Source organism: Cetorhinus maximus, chromosome 8 (assembly GCF_964194155.1).
Source record: "Cetorhinus maximus chromosome 8, sCetMax3.hap1.1, whole genome shotgun sequence".
In the NCBI taxonomy this organism is placed as follows: domain Eukaryota; kingdom Metazoa; phylum Chordata; class Chondrichthyes; order Lamniformes; family Cetorhinidae; genus Cetorhinus; species Cetorhinus maximus.
In genome coordinates, this window is record NC_135886.1 from 18028436 (window position 1) to 18049768 (window position 21333).

The window sequence follows — 21333 nt, forward strand, 5'->3', positions numbered from 1 at the left end:
ATCATCAACAACAGGGGAACCCAACACATCAGTGCAAAAGACAAAGCTGAAGCGTTTGCAAACATCCTTAACCAGAAGGATCAAATGGATGATGCATCACAGTCTCCTCCGAGCTCCCAAGCATTACAGATGCCAGTCTTCAGCCGATTCGATTCACTCCATGTGATATCAAGAAACAGCTGAAGGCACTGGATACTGCAAAAGCTATGGGCCCTAAGAACATCCCAGCAACAGTATTGAAGATTTGTGCCCCAGGGCTATCGGCGCCCCTAGCCAAGCTGTTCCAGAACAGCTACAACACTGGTATCAACTCGACAATGTGCAAAATCACCCAGCTATGTCCTGTCCACAAAGAGCAGGACAAATCCAATCTGGCCAATTACCAACCCATCAGTCTCAATCATCAGCAAAGTGGTGGAAGGGATGGTTGAAAGTGCTAGTAAGTGGCACTTACTCAGCAATAACCTGCTCACTGATGCTCAGTTTGAGTTCCGCCAGGGCCACTTGGCTCCTGAACTCATGACCTCCTTGGTCCAATCAGGGACAAAAAAGTTTAACTCTAGAAGGGGGAGTGAGAGCTGTTGAGAGGGTGTTCGTTACAGAATGGTCTTTCTTAAAGAAGTCTTTGTAGTTTTCAGTGGGTTAACTGTAAGCCTTTATTAACAAGTAGAACTATTTACACATGTACAGTAAAGGGTACTAGCGAGGAGCTCTCTCTGTGCTTAGGTCTTAACCCATCTCTGCTCAACACCACAATGACCCTTGGGACTGGGGTTACGTCTTCTTACATCACTGTGTGGACGTTACTGCACTCAGTCCGACATAAACCCCATATGTGCCAACCCTTATACTGCAAGAGTGACTGCCCCTTAACATCAAGGAAGCATTTGACCGAGTGTGGCATCCAGGATCCCTGTTAAAATTGAAGTCAATGGGAATCAGGGGGAAAACTTTCCATTGGTTAGAGCCATATGTAGAACAAAGGAAGATGGTTGTGGTTGTTGGAGGCCAATCTTCTCAGTCCCAGGATATTGCTGCAGCAATACCTCAAGGTAATGTCCTAGGCCCAACCAGCTTCAGCAGTTTCATCAATGACCTTCCCTCCATCTTAAGGTCAGAAGTGGGGACGATTGCTGATAATTACGCAATGTTCAGCACCATTACAACTTATCAACTGCCTCCTGAAGCACTTTGTGCCCATATGCAGCAAGACCTAAACAACATTCCGGCTGGTGCCAGGTAATAACCATCTCCAACAAGAAATGTCCCCTTGACGTTCAATGGCATTAACATCACTGAATTCCCACTATCAACATCCTGGGGATTGACCAGAAACTGAACTGGACAACCATATGAATACTGTGGCTACAAGAGCAGATCAGAGGCTGGGAATTCTGAGGCCAGTACTCATCTTCTGACTCCCCAAAGCCTATCCACCAACTACAAGGCACAAATCAGGAATGTGATGGAAAACTCTCCATTTTCCTGGATGAGTACGGCTCCAATAACACTCAAGAAGCTTGACACCAATCAACCCACTTGATTGACACGTCATCCACAAATCTAAACATTTACTCCCTCCACCACTGATACATCGTGACACCAGTGTGTACCATCTACAAGATGTATTGCAGCAACTCACCAATGCTCCTTCGACAGCACCTTCCAAAACCACGATCTCTACCATCTAAAAAGGACAAGGGTAGTAGACGCATGGGAACAGTATCAACTCCAAGTTCCCCTCCAAGAAGGGTCACAAACTGTGAAAAAACTCACGGGGCGGGTGGGGGGGGTGCTGGGGCATTTGGAGAAACAGCGTGGACAATGCTGGCAGGGTTGGGGAGGCTCAAAAGAGTCGCCCAAATACAAAACTATGCCCTTACAACATTCCACATATAAAATACCTTACTTACAGTCTGCCTCTTTGACTCTATCAACGCCGAGTACAATGCTCCCTCAAACTTCCGCGCTGTTCTGCCGATGCTCCACACTGCTCCCCAACGGTCCTGACAAACCTCTGCCCAACTTCCCTTCCCTCACCCACTCTGAAGCCCCTCTTCAGAAACCCCCTTCCCCCAATTAAATTCTATCCTACAACCCCCCCGCCTAACCCACAGGCCTAGTAAATCTTTTTCCTCCTCAGACCACTGTCAGACCCACACACCACCCACACCCCCAACTTGGTTCTGAGAGTGCCGCCACCACCACACACATTCACCCAATTCCCCACATCCACCGCCCCCCACCCCCCGACTTGGGCCAGAGAGTGCTACCGCTGCAGTCCCGTGCCTCCCACCATCATCACACCCCCACCCCCCCGGACTCAGGACTGAGAGTGCCGGTAGACCACCCCTAAATGGCGCCCAGGCAACCAACGTATGGGACACGAGACAGTAAGGCAAATTACTGGACGATCCCGTAAAATCCAGCACGGTTGGTCGCTTTGCCTCCAAGCCACACACCATCCTGCCCTGGAACCATATCGCTATTCCTTCACTGTTCCATGATCAATATCCTGAAACTCCCTCCCGAACAGCAGTGTGCATCTACCTACACCAGATGGACTGCAACAGTTCAACGCAGCAGCTCACCACCACCTTCTCAAGGGCAATCAGGGATGGGCAACAAATGGGTGGCCTTGCTCGCGACGTCCACACCCCATGAAAGAATAATGAAGTGACTACACTTCGAAAGTACTTCATTGGCTGTAAAGGGCTTTGAGCTGTCCAGTGATCGTGAAAAATCGCTACATAAATGCGTTTTTTCTTTTGTATGGATGAAATTGGTTCAGTAATTGGAAAGAATTTGTATTTTTTCCCTTTATCACCACCTGTAAACACCAGTCAACACATTATAACCCCTAAATAAGGTAAGGGTTGGAGGTGTCAAAAAAAAAGCCCACTGAATGCTTCCTTCTGATTTATCAGCATTTCTTCGATCTGGTTAAAAGCCGGCCTTAGATGCAAAGTTAATCGGGGTTCACTTACATCTTGTGCTCTTCGTTGGGAAATTTCGTCCTTCCAGTTGTTGTTATTGAGGAGGTCTCCTGCCTGTTCTGGGATTGGACGTCAGGAGGTGGACCACAAGCCATCCCCTTTCTCCGATTGACGCAACTTCTTGACGGGCAACAGGTGAAAGAGTACAAGGAGAGAGGGTTGGAAAGAAAAATAATGGCGATGTTTTCACTCTCCCGTGCATTGAGGGAAGGATGTGAGAGGTAAGGTCCACGAAGCTGGTGACAGACGTTTATTTAACAGACGCAACTTTCCCTTACCCTCCACAGGAACCGCTACTACTGCGACTGCGCTGACTTCGCACGACGCGCTCCCACGTGGCGCCCACCGCCACCAGCCCCGCCCCAACCGGTCTGAACTCCGCCCCAACCGGTGCTAGCCCCGCCCCATCGGCCTAGCCCCGCCCCGAGCCCGCCCTCGGCCTTAGCCCCGCCCCCAACGGCCTTGGTCGCGCGCCACGCCGCCCATAGCCCCCGCCCCCATGGGCTTTACCTTCGCCGCCACGGTCCCCAGCTCCGCCCTCGCCGTCCCGAGCCCCGCCCCCATTGGCCTTAATTACCGCCCCAAAGCTACTAGCCCCGCACCCGGCCTTAGCCCACCCCCAGCTCTTTCCCCACTGGACGCAGTTTCCCCCGCTGCTGCCATGGCCACCGTTCCTCCTGCTGCGCCCCCTCCCCTTCCCCTCCCCCTCCCCCTGTACTTCGGCCAGCACGCAGCAGCCAACCCGCATTGCGCAGGCGTCGCATTTTGGCGGGACGCGGTTGTCCGTTCACTGAGGCAAAAGGAGCAAAAAGAACCTCAGTCCCGCCCGTTGGTAAATGTAGGTACCGAAAATCGTCGAAGAAATCCGGCCTGCTTCTAGCTTTTAAAAAAGGAAAAATATCAGAAGAAGCCACACAGGCGGAGGAGAAGCGGATGGATAGAGTTAGAGAATTGGGCAGTAAAGGTGGAGGCCTTTCAGCCCACGGTGCTCGTGCTAGCTTCTTGAAAGCTACCCATTTAATGCTCCAGCTGCGCTTGCCCCCATAGCCTGGCATTATTGCCCTTAAGCCAAGATCCAATCCCCTCTTCTGATATTCCTTTCTGGTTATTTTGATAACTATTATTGAGTCTGTTTTCACCAGGCCCTTAAAAGTCACAGAACTATAGAATGGTTAAAGCACAAGAGGCCATTCTGCACGTCCTGTCCATGGCGTCTCTGTGGTCTAGTTCCTCTCCCCCATAATCCTGTTTTTTTTTTATCTTTAAGGTGCTTATCCAATTACCTTTTAAAAGGCACAATTGAATCCGCGACCATCTGCCGCTCAGACAGTGCATTCAGGATCCTAACCACTCGCTGTATAAAAGAAAGTGTTCTCATGTCTGAGTTTTAAAAAAAAAAATCTCATCTTCCCTCTGGCTTTTTTTTAAGCCAGTGATTTTAAGGAGCTTCACTGTGTTGTCAGGAGTTACAATGTTCATTTAAATCTGCATTTTCTGATTACTAACCTCCGCTGCCACTGATAACAGTTTCTCCATCTGAGGATTCGTTTTTAAATAATTTAAGTAGTGGCCCAGATTGAGCTGTGGGCAGCAGGTTTTGAGGCTTTTTAAAAAAAATAGTGAACTGAGGCAGTTTTAAAAAAGTTCCGGAGTACAGGGAAATAGTGTCATGTAGATTTTTCCACCCATGCACTTTGGTTCCCCCTTCTAGACCTAGAAAAGTAGAAGCTGGGAGCTGTTACACTGATTTTGGGTGGCGTGTGGGCCATGGAGGGATTTGAAAATGAAGACAAGCACTTTGACAATATAGAGGACAGTGACCCAATGGAGAGCTGCAAATGATCGATGTGCAAGACTTTGGGATAACAAAAGCAGCAGAGATCTGGATGAGTTAGAATTTGTACAAGCAAAGAGGTTAGGAAGAAAAACCAAGAAATTTACCCCTGAGGTACAAAGATATCAGGATTTTTAGTGGTGGGTGTAGTGCAAGAAAAACGTTAAACTTAAAAATAGAACATAATAACATAACATAAGAACTAGGAGCAGGAGTAGGCAATTCAGTCCCTCGAGCCTGCCCTGCCATTCATTACAATCAAGGCTGATCTCATTTCAGCCTCAACTCCAATTTCCCGCCTTCTCCCCATAACCTTTCAACCCATTACTAATTAAAAATCTGTCTATCTCCTCCTTAAATTTATTCAGCATCCTGGCATCTGCACTCTGAGGTAGTGAATTCCACAGATTCACGACCCTTTGAGAAAAGTCTTCATTCTCTGATTTAAATCTACCACCCCTTAGCCTAAAACTATGGCCTCTCATTCTAGAATGCCCCACAAGGGGAAACATCCGCTCCACGTCTACTTTTTCTATCCCCTTTAGCATTTTATATACCTCCATTAAATGATCTCTCATCCTTCTAAACTCTAGCGAGTATAGGCCTAAATTGCTCAATCTCTCCTCATAAGATAAGCCCTGAATCTCTGGAATCAATCTAGTGAACCTCCTCTGAACCGCCTCCAGTGCAACTACATCCTCAAGTAAGGGGACCAAAACTGCACAGTACTCCAGGTGCGGTCTCACCAATGCCTTGTACAGTTGCAACAACACTTCCCTATTTTTAAACTCTATTCCTTCAGCAATAAATGCCAAAATTCCATTTGTCTTCCTTATTACCTGCTGTACCTGCATACTAGCTTTCAGCGATTCATGCACGAGGACACCCAGATCCCTCTGCACTGAAGCATTCTGAAGTTTCTCACCATTTAAAACTAAGTCGCCTTTTTATTCTTCCGACCAAAATGGATAACCTCACACTTATCAACGTTAAACTCCATCTGCCAAATTTTGGCCCATCCACCTAACCTGTCCATATCCATTTGTGAATTTCTTATTTCTTCCTTGCAACTTACTTTCCCACCTATTTTGGTGTCATCTGCAAATTTAGCCATAGTACCTTCTATCCCTGAATCCAAGCCATTAATATAGGAATGTTAATTGTCTAAAACTGAAATGTCAGAAACACATCCATGTGGCTACTATCAACAAATCTTCAATCTTGAAACTGCTTATTAATATAAGTGTTTAGGACTTTTAATTGCATTTGATTTGGAACCGTTTTCCTTTAGAATAATTGGTTTATGACTGACATTTCCATAAATTTTCATTTATTCTTCCATATTTGACTCTTACGACTGACCTGGAAAGACCAATTGTGGACAATTGAACAACTCATTGGAGGGGGAGGCTCCACAAATACCCCCATCCTCAATGATGGAGGAGCCCAGCACATTAGTGCAAAAGATAAGGCTGAAGAATTTGCTTCAGTCTTCAGCCAGAAGTGCCAAGTGGATGACCCATCTCGGCCTCCTCCGGAGGTCCCCAGCATCACAGATGCGCATCTTCGGCCAATTCAATTCACTCCATATGATATCAAGAAACAGCTGAAGGCACTGAATACTGCAAAGGCTATGGTCCCTGAGAATATTCCAGAAATAGCACTGAAGACGTGCTCCAGGACTTGCCACGCCCATAGCCAAGCTGTTCCAGTACAGCTACAACATTGGCATCTACCCGACTATGTTGAAAATTGTTCAGGTATGTCCTGTACACAAAAAGAAGGACAAATCCAACCCGGCCAATTACCGTCTCATCAGTCTACTCTTGATCATCAGTAAAGTAATGGAAGAGGTCATCATCAGTGCTATCAAAGGGCACTTGCTTAGCAATAACCTGCTCATTGACGTCCAGTTTGGGTTCCGCCAGGGCCACTCAGCTCCTGATCTCATTACCTCATACCTAGCACAAAGGAAGATAGATGGTTGCAGTTGTTGGAGATCAGTCATCTCAGCTCCAGGACATCACTACAGGAGTTCCCCAGGGTAGAGTCCTCAGCCCAACCATCTTCAGCTGCTTCATCAATGACTTTCCTTCCATCCTAAGGTCAGAAGTGGGGATGTTCACTGATGATTGCGCAATGTTCAGCACCATTTGTGACTCCTCAGATACTGGAGCAGTCCATGTCCAAATTCAGCAAGACCTGGACAACACTCAGGCTTGGGCTGACAAGTGGCAAGTAACGTTTGAGCCACACAAGTGCCAGCCAATGACCATCTCCAATAAGAGGGAGTCCAACCATCGACTCTAGACATTCAATGGCATTACCATCACTGAATCCCCCACTATCAACAACCTGGGGTTACCATTGACCAGAAACTGAACCGGACTAGCCGTATAAATACTGTGGTTACAAGGGCAGGTCAGAGGCTAGGAATCCTGCAATGAGTCACTCATCTCCTGACTCCCCAAAGCCTGTCCACTATCTACAAGACACAAGTCAGGAGTGTGATGGAATACTTCCACTTACCTGGATAAGTGCAGCTCCCACAACAGTCAAGAAGCTTGACACTGTCCAGGACAAAGCAGCCCGCTTGAATGGCACCACATCCACAAACATTCACTCCATCCACCACCGATGCATAGTAGCAAGATGCACTTCAGGAATTCACCAAGGCTCCTTAGATAGTAACGGCACAGCGATATATTTCCAAGTCAGGATGGTGAGTGTTGCTTTCCAAATCCACGACCACTACCATCTAGAACGACAAGGGCAGTAAATAGATGGGAATACCACCACCTGGAAGTTCCCCTCCGAGTCACTCACCATCCTGACTTGCAAATATGTCGCGGTTCCTTCACTTGCTGGGTCAAAATCCTAACAGCACTGTGTGTGTACCTACACCGCATGGACTGCAGCGGTTCAAGAAGGCAACTCACCACTGCCTTCTCAAGGGCAACTAGGAATGGGCAATAAATACTAGCCCAGCCAGCAAAGCCCACATCCCTTGAATGATTAACATAGCCAATGATTTAAACAAAAAGACTATAAACTTCTTTCCTGTATCTTTACTGTGAGTGGTGTGCAAATCTTTGTGATTCTGCCTAGGGTACCTGGCTCATGCTCAGAATCAGCAAATTGTGAAATTACCCACTGTTGCTGCAATGTACACTCACAAATAATTCCAAGAGGTTTGAGTACAAAATTTAATAGCTGCATATCAGCCTCCTCCAGCCTCCCCTCTCTACGCTCACCCCACAAATTAATTGCAAATCGGTGCTTATATGCAACTAATAATCATATATGTTGTAGGATATGTGAAGATATTGCTTGGTTCCAGCTACACTACAGTATAATCAACGATATCGGTGCATAAAGCTGCAAAGACGCTAACTAACTGAGTCACAACATGGGGATGATATTTAGACTGATTGGTAAGTACAATTTTCAAAATTAGATCCAAAAAATCATTGAACAATATATACCTAAACTTTGAATTATATGAGAAGAGAGTTATTGCAGTTATTTGTTGTGAATATATTTATTGCAAATTAAAGATGTTGCACTGTGAATGTGCTTTGGCATCACCAACCTTTTGGTGGCAGTGATGTACAGAACAAAAGCAGAGATAAAGGGGAGGAAACAAATAGCTAACTTCATTGGAGAGTGTCCAGGGCCAACCACCAACAAAACTTCAATCTTAAAACAGCATATTAATGGTATATATGTGTTTATATTTATTAATTGCCTTTGTATTTTTGTATTTGTTTTAACAGATAGTTTGTGACAGATTTTGCCATACATTTCCTTTTTTTTTCCATATTTGTCTAATTTATTACCGTACTCATTAAAAAGGACTCACTAGAAATTGAATCTGACTGTGATCTTGCCCATTTATTTTAAAACAAAGATTTAAAACAATGACTGTAAAATACTTTCCTGTATCTTTACCATAGGCAGTGTGCAGAGCATTGGGTTCTGCTTTGACATTATTTATTTATGTGGTGTGGGCATAGTCACAGAGCCTAGCCATGGCCTTGTCAGTGGCTAGATGGAGTTCTTTAAGCTCACCTTCAAGATTAATAAGCGGATGCTCCTCGACAATGTGAGTCATTGTTTGAGCTGCACAACAGCTGCAGCCTGGATGGTCTTGGTGATCCCACTGATATTAAGTGGCTGCACAGAGGCCTTGGCCTGTCCTGAAAGGGTTTAAAAGGGCCACTGTCGCTGTGGAAATCAAAGCCGAGTGGATAAACAGTGGGGCATACGATGAGAGAGTGTTTCTTGTAGATGTTTTCTCCTGCCAATCCTTCTGCCATAGGTCCTCAACTGTTACTCCACAGCACGGTGGGTTTAACCAAATGGGGTGGTGTGAGGGAAAACATACTGCTGGTGGGTTGAGGAGGTCCTTTAATATGGCTTGGGTTGGAGTGGACCTTCTCCAGTCGCTTCCCTGTTGCAATTGCCTTCCTGCGGGTGGGAGGTGGGCAATGTGGTCAGGACTAGGAGCCAGAGCAGGTGAGTTGGTTGAAGAGTACCTGTGATGATGTGCATTGCTGAGTTGAGTTGCAGGTCGATAAGTTTGGTATGAGTAGATTTGTGCAGTACTGGTGCGCAGTATTCTTCAGTTGAGTATGTAATGGCAAGAGCAAAAGTCCTTAGGGTCTTGGCTTGTGTCCTCCATGAGCTACCAGCCAATTGGCTGAGTAGGTTATTGCGGGTTTTAATTTTTTCTGCAGTCTTGATGAGGTGTTGTCTGTATGTCAGGGTTCTGATAAAGGTGACAGCTAGGTAAACAGGGTGGCATCATGCTTCAGTCTCTGGTCATCCAGGGTGATGTTCAGTTCCCTCTTAGTGCTGGAATTGTGTAGGTAGAATGTGCTAGAGACTCTTTTATCGATGCTCGGTTTTAGGCACCATGTCTTGCAGTAGTCGGCCAGCTTTGCAATTTAGACCGATTTAGACATTTTCAATTGTACAACTTCTTTACATAAGGTTGAATCTTACTCCTATTAAAGTTAGCAGATCCAAGAATGTCATGTTTGAGGGAACTGTAGCCCTGTATGTCCTTACCAAGTAGGCGAATTTGTTGGTTAAACCCTGACTTCCTCAGTATTTTCTGATTTGTAGAGCACCTGGCATATAGCCTGCATTATTTGACTAGGAGTAAACATTGACTGGATGGCACTAAGGAGAACACAGCTTTCTTTTGCATCCATGACTGCTGACCTGCTGAGAAATTTCAAAGGAGCAGTGGAGTTCCTTAGGCTGGAAACCTGAATCACATTAGGAACTCCCATTCTTTCTGGGAGATATTGTAAATGGAGGTGCTAGCCAGCCCTTTTTATATTGAATTACATATCAATTAGAATTCAGAAACAATCATAAACAACAATACATAGCCCCTTTAGGAATGGGATGATGAGTGAACAGGACTTGAGTTAGGACACAGCAGCAGATGACCTCACGTTTACAAAGGATAGAACATGGGAGGCCAGCCAGGAGTGTGCTGGAATAGTCAAGTCTAGAGGTAACAAAGGCATGGATGAGGATTTCAACAGCTGAGGCATGGCTTGAGTCAGGCCTTATTATGGAGGTGGAAAAGGGCAGCCTTAGTAATGGTATGAATATGTGGCAGGAAACTCATCCTGAGGTCAACTATGGCACCAAGGTTGTCAGCAGTCTGGTCCAGTCTTAGACAGTTGCCATATGCTTTTATTTATTTTCCCTTCAACCACCTATTTATTTGCCAAAGTAATATATCATGCTACTCTTTTGCAGATTGAGGTGCCGGACAAGGAACATCTAACAGATTCAATGTTCATGTAGGGTTTCCATACTCTAACACCTCCAATTTGAAATTCTCATCCTTCTGTTTAAATCCCTTAATGGCCTTGCTTTCTCTATATCTGTAACCTCTTTAACCTCTTCATTCTTAAAACCAGCCCCCTCAGCTAAGCTCTCCTAACCTCTGACTCTGGCCTCTTATGGCCTCTCCCTTCAATCAACCACCATTCTCTGGAATTTTCTCCTTAAATCCACCATCTCTTCACCTTTCCCTTCTCCTTTAAGATCATAAGTCTATTTCTTTGATCAACTTGGGCCACTTCTAATATTTCCTCCTTCAGCTCAGCGCCTATCATGTCTATGAAAAGCCTTAGGACATTTTTGCAACATTAAAGGTGGAAAAATGAAATAATTTTTTATTTTCTTTTCCAGTGGGATTCATCCTGTTGTTCCAACTGCCACTGAGTAAGTTACGGTGTTGCTGTTCAATGCAAGAGCTACCACTCATCATCATAGCTCAGTAATCTATTTCCTAAAAATTTGTAACTTATTAAACAATCAATTCTTAAAACTGCACGTCAAGCATGGTGGTTACATTTTGATTTAAATTTAATTATTTTGAGCTTTTTTAAAAAGCGTTGATCTCTGCCAATGGTATATTTAAGAGGTATCTTATAGAAGGAAATTTGTAAAGGTTTTTAAATCTTTGCCACACGACTGGACTTTAAACCACCATAGCATTCCTTTCCAAATGGTCAAATATGTAACTTGATTTTTTGTCCTGGGAAATTTGATAAGCTTTATCACAACATAATTTATTTTCTATTTTTTAGGTAATACTTTAGTTCTGGTCTGTTATTTCACAAACTGGGCACAATACAGACTTGGAATTGGTCGATACACGCCTGATAAAGTCGATCCTTTTATGTGCACCCATTTGATTTATGCGTTTGCTAGCATGAATGAAAGCCATGAAATTACTACGTTTGAATGGAATGATGAAGCTCTTTACAAATCATTCAATGATCTCAAAAAAAGGTGAGTAGAAATACACTTCTCAACTGCTCATTTATGTGCTAAAGATTTTCTTAATCTGTGGTTAATTTTCATGTTGAATGTTTTCATGTTCTCATATCCTTCCATCCTTCCCGTCCTCAATTTCTTCTCACTTATCCTTGAGGCCTTGAATTGTTGCAGTACAGTTCAGGGTTTTGCCAGCAGACCTCCAGAACTTTGCCCTGGATGGATGTCACAAAGATGATTCTGGTTATCAGAAGTTTGAAGTTATGTGAAAAAGTTAAGAAAGCTGGGTTTGTTTTCACCAGAAAAAAGGATACTTGCAAAATCAACAAAATTAATCCATTAAATTAGTCACTGAATAAGAGTAGATAAGCACAGAATCTTGGTGTCCATACACACAAATCTCTAAAGATGGCAGGGCAATTTGATAGCTGGTTTAAAAAAGTATCTGTGTTGCTTGGGTTTATAAATAGAGGAATATAATATAAAAAGCAAAGAGATCATACTAGAATTTTATAAATCACTAGTTAGGCCTCAGCTGAAATTTTGTGGACTCTTCTGGGCATCACAATTCTCGAAAGAGCTAAAGGCCTTAGAAAGGGCACTGAGGAGGGTTACCAGGATGTTACCAGGGATGAGGAACTTGAATAGCATGTTGGCCTTCAATGCGAGAGGACTTGAGTACAGGAGCAAGGACATCTTACTGCAGCTGTACAGAGCCTTGGTGAGACCACACCTGGAGTAGTGTGTGCAGTTTTAGTCTCCTTACCTAAGAAAGGATATACTTGCCAAATAGGGATTTCAGCGACACCAGATACCAGACTGATTCTTGGGATGGCAGGGTTGTCGTATGAGGAGAGATTGGGATGACTAGGCCTGTATTCACTGGAGTTTAGAAAAATGAGAGGGGATCTCATTGAAATGTACAAAATTCTGATAGTCTGGACAGACTGCATGCAGGGATGATGTTTCCCCTGGCTGGGAGGTCTAGAACAAGGGGTCACAGTGATAGGCTATGAGGTAGGCCATTTTTAGGACTGAGATGTGGAGAAACTTCTTCACTCAGAGGGTGGAATTCTCTACTACAGAAGACTGTGGAGGCCAAGTCAATATATTTAAGAAGGAAATAGATAGATTTCTAGACTCTAAAGGTGTCAAGGGGTATGGGGAGAGAGCGGGAGTGTGGCGTTGAGATAAAGGATCAGCCATGATCATATTGAATGGTGGAGCAGGCTCAAGGGGCCAAATGACTGCTTCTATTTTCTATGTTTCTATAATGAGGAGAAGTTGAAAAGGTTGGGACGGTTCGGGTTAAGGGTCACTTAATAATCCAAAGAGAAAGTTTGAAGTATTGGATCAGTACAGTGATGGGTAAAGACAAGCAGAGTGGGGCAGGAAGGGCCAGAGAGTTTAACAAAAAATGTACAGCAGGGAATAAGGTCATTGCAGGGAATAGAAGTAAAAAACTGAAATTAAAGGTTATTTATCTAAATGCACGAAGCATCTGCAATGAGACCAGTGGCACAAATTAGTAGTAAATCATTTACATCTAATCGCTATTAAAGAAACATGGTTAAAAGGTAATCAAGGTTGGGAAATAGACATTCCAGGATACACAATATTTTGGAAAGACAGACAGAATGGCAAATGAGCTGGGGTAGCCCTTATAGTAAAGGATAAATAAGAACATTAGTGAGAAAGGATATGGCCTCTGGAAATCATGAAGTAGAATCAGTTTGGGTGGAAATTAGGAAGAGCAGGAGTCAGAAACACTGGTGGGAGTTTGTAGGCCCCCAACAGTAGTTATACGGTTGAGCAGACCATTAAACAATAAATTATTGGAGCCTGTAACAAAGGAAATTTAATAATTGTGGGGGACTTTAACCTTCATATAGATTGGGGCAATCAAATTGGCAAGAATGATCTGGAAGATGACTTTGTAGAATGTTTTCATGACAGTTTCTTGGGGAAATACGTAGTGGAACCGACTGGGGATTTGTTTTATTCATCCACGGGATGTGGGCTTTGCTGGCTGGGCCAGCATTTATTGCCCATCCCTAATTGCCCTTGAGAAGGTGGTGGTGAGTTGTCTTCTTGAACTGCTGCAGTCCATGTGGTGTAGGTACACCCACAGTGCTGTTAGGAAGGAAGTTCCACGATTCTGACCCAGCGACAGTGAAGGAACAGCGATATATTTGCAATTCAGGATGGTGAGTGACTTGGAGGGGAACTTCCAGGCGGTGGTGTTCCCATCTTTTTGCTGTCCTTGTCCTTCTAAATGGTAATGGTCATGGGTTTGGAAGATGCTGTCGAAGGAGCCTACAATTGCTACAATGCAACTTGATGATACACACTGCTGCTACTGTGCATCAGTGGTGGAGGGAGTGAATGTTTGTAGATGTGGTGCCAGTCAAGCTGGCTGCTTTGTCCTGGATGGTGTCAAGCTTCTTGAGTGTTGTGGGAACTGCAGTCATCCAGACAAGTGGGGAGTATTCCATCACACTCCTAACTTGTGCCTTGTAGATGATGGACAGGCTTTGGGGACCCAGAAGGTGAATTACTCATTGCACGATTCCTAGCGTCTAAACTGCCCTTGTAGCCACAGTATTTATATGGCTAGTCCAGTTCAGTTTCTGGTCAATGGTAACGCCCAGGATGTTGATAGTGGGGGATTCAATGATGGTAATGTCATTGAACATCAAGGGGAGATGGTTGGATTCTCTCTTATTGGAGATGGTCATTGCCTGGCACTCGTGTGGAGTGAATGTTACTTGCCACTTGTCAGCCCAAGCCTGGATGTTGTCCAGGTCTTGCTGCATTTAGACATGGCCTGCTTCAGTATCTGAGGAGTGGCAAATGGTGCTGAGCATTGCGCAATCATCAATGAACATCCCCACTTCTGACCTTATGATTGAAAGAAGGTAATTGATGAAGCAGCTGAAGATGGTTAGGCCGAGGACACTAACCTGCGGAATTCCTACAGTGATGTCCTGGAGCTGAGATGACTGACCTCCAATAACCACAACCATTTTCCTTTGTGCTAGGTATGATTCCAGAAACTGAACTGGACTAGCGGAGAGTTTTCCCCCTGATTGCCATTGAATTCAGTTTTGCTAGGGCTCCTTGATGCCACACTCGGTCAAATGCTGTCTTGATGTCAAGGGCAGTCGCTCTCACTTCACCTAGGGAGTTCAGCTCTTTTGTCCATGTTTGAACCAAGGCTGTAACGCTTTCTTAGATCTAGTATTGTGTAATGAGGCAGGGTTAATTAATGTCCATAATAAACCTCCATTTACAATATCTCCCAGAAAGAATGGGAGTTCCTAATGTGATTCAGGTTTCCAGCCTAAGGAACTCCACTGCTCCTTTGAAATTTCTCAGCAGGTCAGCCGTCATGGATGCAAAAGAAAGCTGTGTTCTCTTTAGTGCCATCCAGTCAATGTTTACTCCTAGTCAAATAATGCAGGCTATATGCCAGGTGCTCTATAAATCAGAAAATACTGAGGAAGTCAGGGTTTAACCAACAAATTCACCTACTTGGTAAAGACATACAAGGCCACAGTTCTCTCAAACATGACATTCTTGGATCTGCTGACTTTAATGGGAGTAAGATTCAACCTTATGTAAAGAAGTTGTACAATTGAAAATGTCTAAATCGGTCTAAATTGCAAAGACTGCTGCAAGACATGGTGCTTAAAACTGAGCATCAATAAAATAGTCTCTAGCACATTCTACCTATACAATTCCAACACTAAGAGGGAACTGAACATCACCCTGGATGACCAGAGACTGAAGCATGATGCCACCCTGTTTACCTAGCTGTCACCTTTATCAGAACCCTGACATACAGACAACACCTCATCAAGACTGCAGAAAAAATTAAAACCCGCAATAACCTACTCAGCCAATTGGCTGGTAGCTCATGGAGGACACAAGCCAAGACCCTAAGGACTTTTGCTCTTGCCATTACATACTCAACTGAAGAATACTGCGCACCAGTACTGCACAAATCTACTCATACCAAACTTATCGACCTGCAACTCAACTCAGCAATGCACATCATCACAGGTACTCTTCAACCAACTCACCTGCTCTGACTCCTAGTCCTGACCACATTGCCCACCTCCCACCCGCAGGAAGGCAATTGCAACAGGGAAGCGACTGGAGAAGGTCCACTCCAACCCAAGCCATATTAAAGGACCTCCTCAACCCACCAGCAGTATGTTTTCCCTCACACCACCCCATTTGGTTAAACCCACCGTGCTGTGGAGTAACAGTTGAGGACCTATGGCAGAAGGATTGGCAGGAGAAAACATCTACAAGAAACACTCTCTCATCGTATGCCCCACTGTTTATCCACTCGGCTTTGATTTCCACAGCGACAGTGGCCCTTTTAAACCCTTTCAGGACAGGCCAAGGCCTCTGTGCAGCCACTTAATATCAGTGGGATCACCAAGACCATCCAGGCTGCAGCTGTTGTGCAGCTCAAACAATGACTCACATTGTCGAGGAGCATCCGCTTATTAATCTTGAAGGTGAGCTTAAAGAACTCCATCTAGCCACTGACAAGGCCATGGCTAGGCTCTGTGACTATGCCCACACCACATAAATAAATAATGTCAAAGCAGAACCCAATGCTCTGCACATTGCCTATGGTAAAGATACAGGAAAGTATTTTACAGTCATTGTTTTAAATCTTTGTTTTAAAATAAATGGGCAAGATCACAGTCAGATTCAATTTCTAGTGAGTCTTTTTTAATGAGTACGGTAATAAATTAGACAAATATGGAAAAAAAAGGAAATGTATGGCAAAATCTGTCACAAACTATCTGTTAAAACAAATACAAAAATACAAAGGCAATTAATAAATATAAACACATATATACCATTAATATGCTGTTTTAAGATTGAAGTTTTGTTGGTGGTTGGCCCTGGACACTCTCCAATGAAGTTAGCTATTTGTTTCCTCCCCTTTATCTCTGCTTTTGTTCTGTACATCACTGCCACCAAAAGGTTGGTGATGCCAAAGCACATTCACAGTGCAACATCTTTAATTTGCAATAAATATATTCACAACAAATAACTGCAATAACTCTCTTCTCATATAATTCAAAGTTTAGGTATATATTGTTCAATGATTTTTTGGATCTAATTTTGAAAATTATACTTACCAATCAGTCTAAATATTATCCCCATGCTGTGACTCAGTTAGTTAGCGTCTTTGCAGCTTTATGCACCGATATCGTTGATTATACTGTAGTGTAGCTGGAACCAAGCAATACCTTCACAAATCCTACAACACATATGATTATTAGTTGCATATAAGCACCGATTTGCAATTAATTTGTGGGGTGAGCGTAGAGAGGGGAGGCTGGAGGAGGCTGATATGCAGCTATTAAATTTTGTACTCAAACCTCTTGGAATTATTTGTGAGTGTACATTGCAGCAACAGTGGGTAATTTCACAATTTGCTGATTCTGAGCATGAGCCAGGTACCCTAGGCAGAATCACAAAGATTTGCACACTACTCACAGTAAAGATACAGGAAAGAAGTTTATAGTCTTTTTGTTTAAATCATTGGCTATGTTAATCATTCAAGGGATGTGCGCTTTGCTGGCTGGGCCAGTATTTATTGCCCATTCCTAGTTGCCCTTGAGAAGGCAGTGGTGAGTTGCCTTCTTGAACCGCTGCAGTCCATGCGGTGTAGGTACACACACAGTGCTGTTAGGATTTTGACCCAGCAAGTGAAGGAACCGCGATATATTTGCAAGTCAGGATGGTGAGTGACTCGGAGGGGAACTTCCAGGTGGTGGTATTCCCATCTATCTACTGCCCTTGTCGTTCTAGATGGTAGTGGTCGTGGATTTGGAAAGCAACACTCACCATCCTGACCTGGAAATATATCGCTGTGCCATTACTATCTAAAGAGCCTTGGTGAATTCCTGAAGTGCATCTTGCTACTATGCATCGGTGGTGGATGGAGTGAATGTTTGTGGATGTGGTGCCATTCAAGCGGGCTGCTTTGTCCTGGACAGTGTCAAGCTTCTTGACTGTTGTGGGAGCTGCACTTATCCAGTTAAGTGGGAGTATTTCATCACACTTCTGACTTGTGCCTTGTAGTGGACAGGCTTTGGGGAGTCAGGAGATGAGTGACTCATTGCAGGATTCCTAGCCTCTGACCTGCCCTTGTAGCCACAGTATTTATATGGCTAGTCCAATTCAGTTTCTGGTCAATGGTAACGCCCAGGATGTTGATAGTGGGGGATTCAATGATGGTAATGCCATTGAACATCAAGGGGCGAAGGTTGGATTCTCTCTTGTTGGAGATGGTCATTGCCTGGCACTCGTGTGGCGTGAATGTTACTTGCCACTTGTCAGCCCAAGCCTGGATGTTGTCCAGGTCTTGCTGCATTTAGACATGGCGAAGATTCCAGTCTTAACCTTCGACTGGCAAATGGTGCTGAACGTTGCACAATCATCAGTGAACATCCCCATTTCTGTCCTTATGATTGAAAGAAGGTAATTGATGAAGCAGCTGAAGACAGTTAGGCCGAGGACACTACCCTGAGGAATTCCTGCAGCGATGTCTTGGAGCTGAGATGACTGACCTCCAATAACCACAACCATCTTCCTTTGTGCTAGGTATGATTCCAGAAACTGAACTGGACTAGCGGACAGTTTTCCCCCTGATTCCCAGTGAATTCGGTTTTGCTAGGACTCCTTGATGCCACACTCGTTCAAATGCTGTCTTGATGTCAAGGGCAGTCACTCTCACTTCATCTCTGGAGTTCAGCTCTTTTGTCCATGTTTGAACCAAGGCTGTAACGCTTTCTTAGACCTAGTATTGTGTAATGAGGCAGGGTTAATTAATGTCATAGTAAAAGAAACACTGGAAAATACTGATCCTATTACCATTCAATTCCATATTAAGTTTGAAAGTGACGCATTCCAATCGCAAGCAAAAACTTAAACAATGCCAATTGCATAGGTATGAAGGGAGAACTGGGGATACGGTTAATTGGGTAAACAGACTAAAAGATATGGAGATAAATGAACACTTAAAGAAACTCAGCAAGAAGGACCCGTCCTTGGAGCACTCAGCAATTTAAGGGTAGTATCAGATTAAAAGAAGAGGCTTACAATATTGCAAAAAAGGAGTAGCAAGTCTGAGGATTAGGAGCATTTTACAAACCAGAAAAGGGCCACCAACAAGTTGATAAAAAGGGAAAAGATAGAATGTGAGAGTAAACTAGCTCGAAATATAAAAACAGATTGTAAGAACTTTTATAAGTATATAAAAAGGAAGAGAGCAGCGAAACTAAACATAGGTCCCTTAGAAGCAAAGACAGGAAAAATTATCATGAGGAACGAGGAAATGGCAGAGACATTGAGCAAATATTTTGCGTGTGTCTTCAGAGTAGAAGACACAAGTTTCATACCAGAAATGGATGATAAACTAGGGGCTAGAAAGAGTCAGGAAATTAAGGAAATTAATATCTGCAGAGGTAAAGTATTGGAGAAACTAAAGAGACTCAAATTTGACAAATCAGCTTGGTGTGGCTGAAGAGCTGAAGTTGTGCTTGTGAGTTAGTACTTGAGTGCATACTCGAGAATCCAGAGGAATATAGTCTTGGGAAATGAGATTGAAACCTTACAAGGTGGGCCGTCGTTGAGGTGATTCTTTGGGGAGAATTCTAATGATCGAAGATCTTCGAAGGTTAAGACTGGAATCATTCATGAGAGAGATAGAGTTTAAATGAGATGGGTTGACTCAAAATATTGATGTCAGGGTGGGTCATGTATAAATCCGTGAAATCTGTCTTGGTGGCATCTGTCATTTATTGTGCAGTGTGGTATGTTGACCACAGTGTGCCTATTAATTTACATGTACCTCATATTAACCTTGAATGTTAGGGTGATATTGTAAATTGTTTTATCTTTCTGACCTTGTATAGTAAAGTTTATTTTTGTTTGTTCAACCCATGGAATCTTGTGGCTTTATTCTCTTAGCAAGTGTCTTGAATATCAATCTTATCCACTTTAAACAAAAAGTTACTGGTCTCTGTAGTAATTATGGTTTTGATAAAAGTAGGACTATAGCTTTAAAAATAATTCTATGTTGTAAGTGCACATGATCTGGGTAAACCAATCATTTGATAGCACAGGGAACCTTTAAGAGGGAGTTCTTCTTTAGTTAAAGAGCTTGATGCACACATGTAGCTGCAGCTGCTACTTTGTAAATAAAGTTCAATGTTTCCACCAAGAACAGTTGCCTGGAAAATCAGCTCTATAACAAACTGACGATGAGGATAAATCAGATCCAGCGCTGTCCCTTGCCCAGTGATTGTGAGTATTTAAGATAGTCAAAAGAAAGGAAGATATACTTATCCAAGATGCCGCAGTTTGGTAGAATTGATCCCTTTGAACCATCCACAGCGGATTTGCCTCAATATGTAGAATGCTTTGGGTTCTACTTTCAAGCCAACAAAATCACGGGGGAGGAAAAGAGGAGAGCGATTCTCCTCAGTATTTGTGGGAGCAAGACCTACAATCTAATTCGAAGCTTGACGGCCCCCAGTGCCCCCAATTCAAAGACCTTCAGTGAATTGATAAACCTCATTAAGGGACACTTTCAACACAAACCCTCAGTCACAATGCAGAGAGTCATGTTCAATTTGCGGATTTCCAGGGGAAACCATTGCTACATACATTGCAAAATTAAAGCAACTAACAGAATATTGTGTTTTCGGTGAAACCCTAAATGATATGCTCAGGGATCGTTTGGTCTGTGGTGTGCAAGGTGATGTTATTCAACAAAGATTGTTCGCTCAGGTAGATCTTGAAATAGCACTTGGGATGGAAAGCATTGTAAGGGATTCACAGGCTACTCAAGGTGCACAAAATAGCGCCGTTTTCCTAGTGGGGCAGGAATGGTCAGCCGAGAAGGGCGTGAAAAGCTGGGAGTTCACCGCGGAAAGGAAATAGTCCCTAACTACCCGAAAATTTAGAGGAAACACAGGAAACAACAAAGCAGCAAATTCGAAGGCTAATTGTTATTGATGTGGAAAGAACTATACTCCTAAAGATTGCAGATTTAAAGAGGTGGAGTGCTATTTTTGCCACAAAAGAGGGCACGTATTGAAACATTGTAAAGCAAGATTAAGACTGGCTTCCAGGCAACAAACGGGTTCATCAAATGAACTATAAAATGTGGAAGAACCAGAAACAACCAGTTCTGATGTTTATTCCTTATTTAATGTGAAAGCAGGGAAGACAGAGCCAATCACTGTCACTTTACAGTAAAGTAAGGGAAATCCTTAAAAAGAAGTAGATGCTGTTGCTTTTACCACTGTAGTAGGGGAGCACATCTTCAGATATTTAAATAGAGGTGCTCAACAATTAAATTTGGAAGCAACTGCTGGCAAATTGAAAACTTATACAGGGGAAGCAATCCAAGTGAAGGGTATTATCACTGTACCTGTTCATTACAAACACTAAACAGCACAACTACCAGTAATGGTTGTAGAAGGCGCAAGGTAAAGCCTTCTAGGTCATGATTGGTTGAAAGAGATTAAATTAAATTGGCCCAAAATCTTCCAGTTGCAAGTAGGAGGATTGCGAGTAGGAGGACTGCCAGGGCTGCTAAAAAAACGACACAGTCTTCCGTGATGAACTGGGGAGAATCAATGATCTACA

At 43.6% G+C, this 21333-nt stretch overlaps 2 protein-coding genes across 4 annotated transcripts in view; one reads left to right on the top strand and one right to left on the bottom strand.

Annotated features, from left to right (window-relative positions):
- LOC144683474 (uncharacterized) overlaps positions 1-3305 on the bottom strand; it is a 43123-nt gene extending 39818 nt beyond the window's left edge. For 2 of the 3 annotated variants that reach the window (XR_013577266.1, XR_013577265.1), the window contains exon 1: positions 2988-3299. The gene's annotated coding sequence lies outside the window, so the exon portion shown is untranslated. Of the gene's footprint in view, positions 1-2987 lie in introns of all 3 variants that reach the window. The other variant, XR_013577267.1, reaches the window with a different exon arrangement.
- Positions 3306-8239: 4934 nt separating this feature from the next.
- LOC144684068 (acidic mammalian chitinase-like) overlaps positions 8240-21333 on the top strand; it is an 80018-nt gene continuing 66924 nt past the window's right edge. The window contains exons 1-3 of the mRNA XM_078547783.1: positions 8240-8264; positions 9152-9181; positions 11451-11655. Coding sequence (XP_078403909.1) covers positions 8240-8264; positions 9152-9181; positions 11451-11655 — 260 coding nt within the window. The remainder of the gene's footprint in view (positions 8265-9151; positions 9182-11450; positions 11656-21333) is intronic.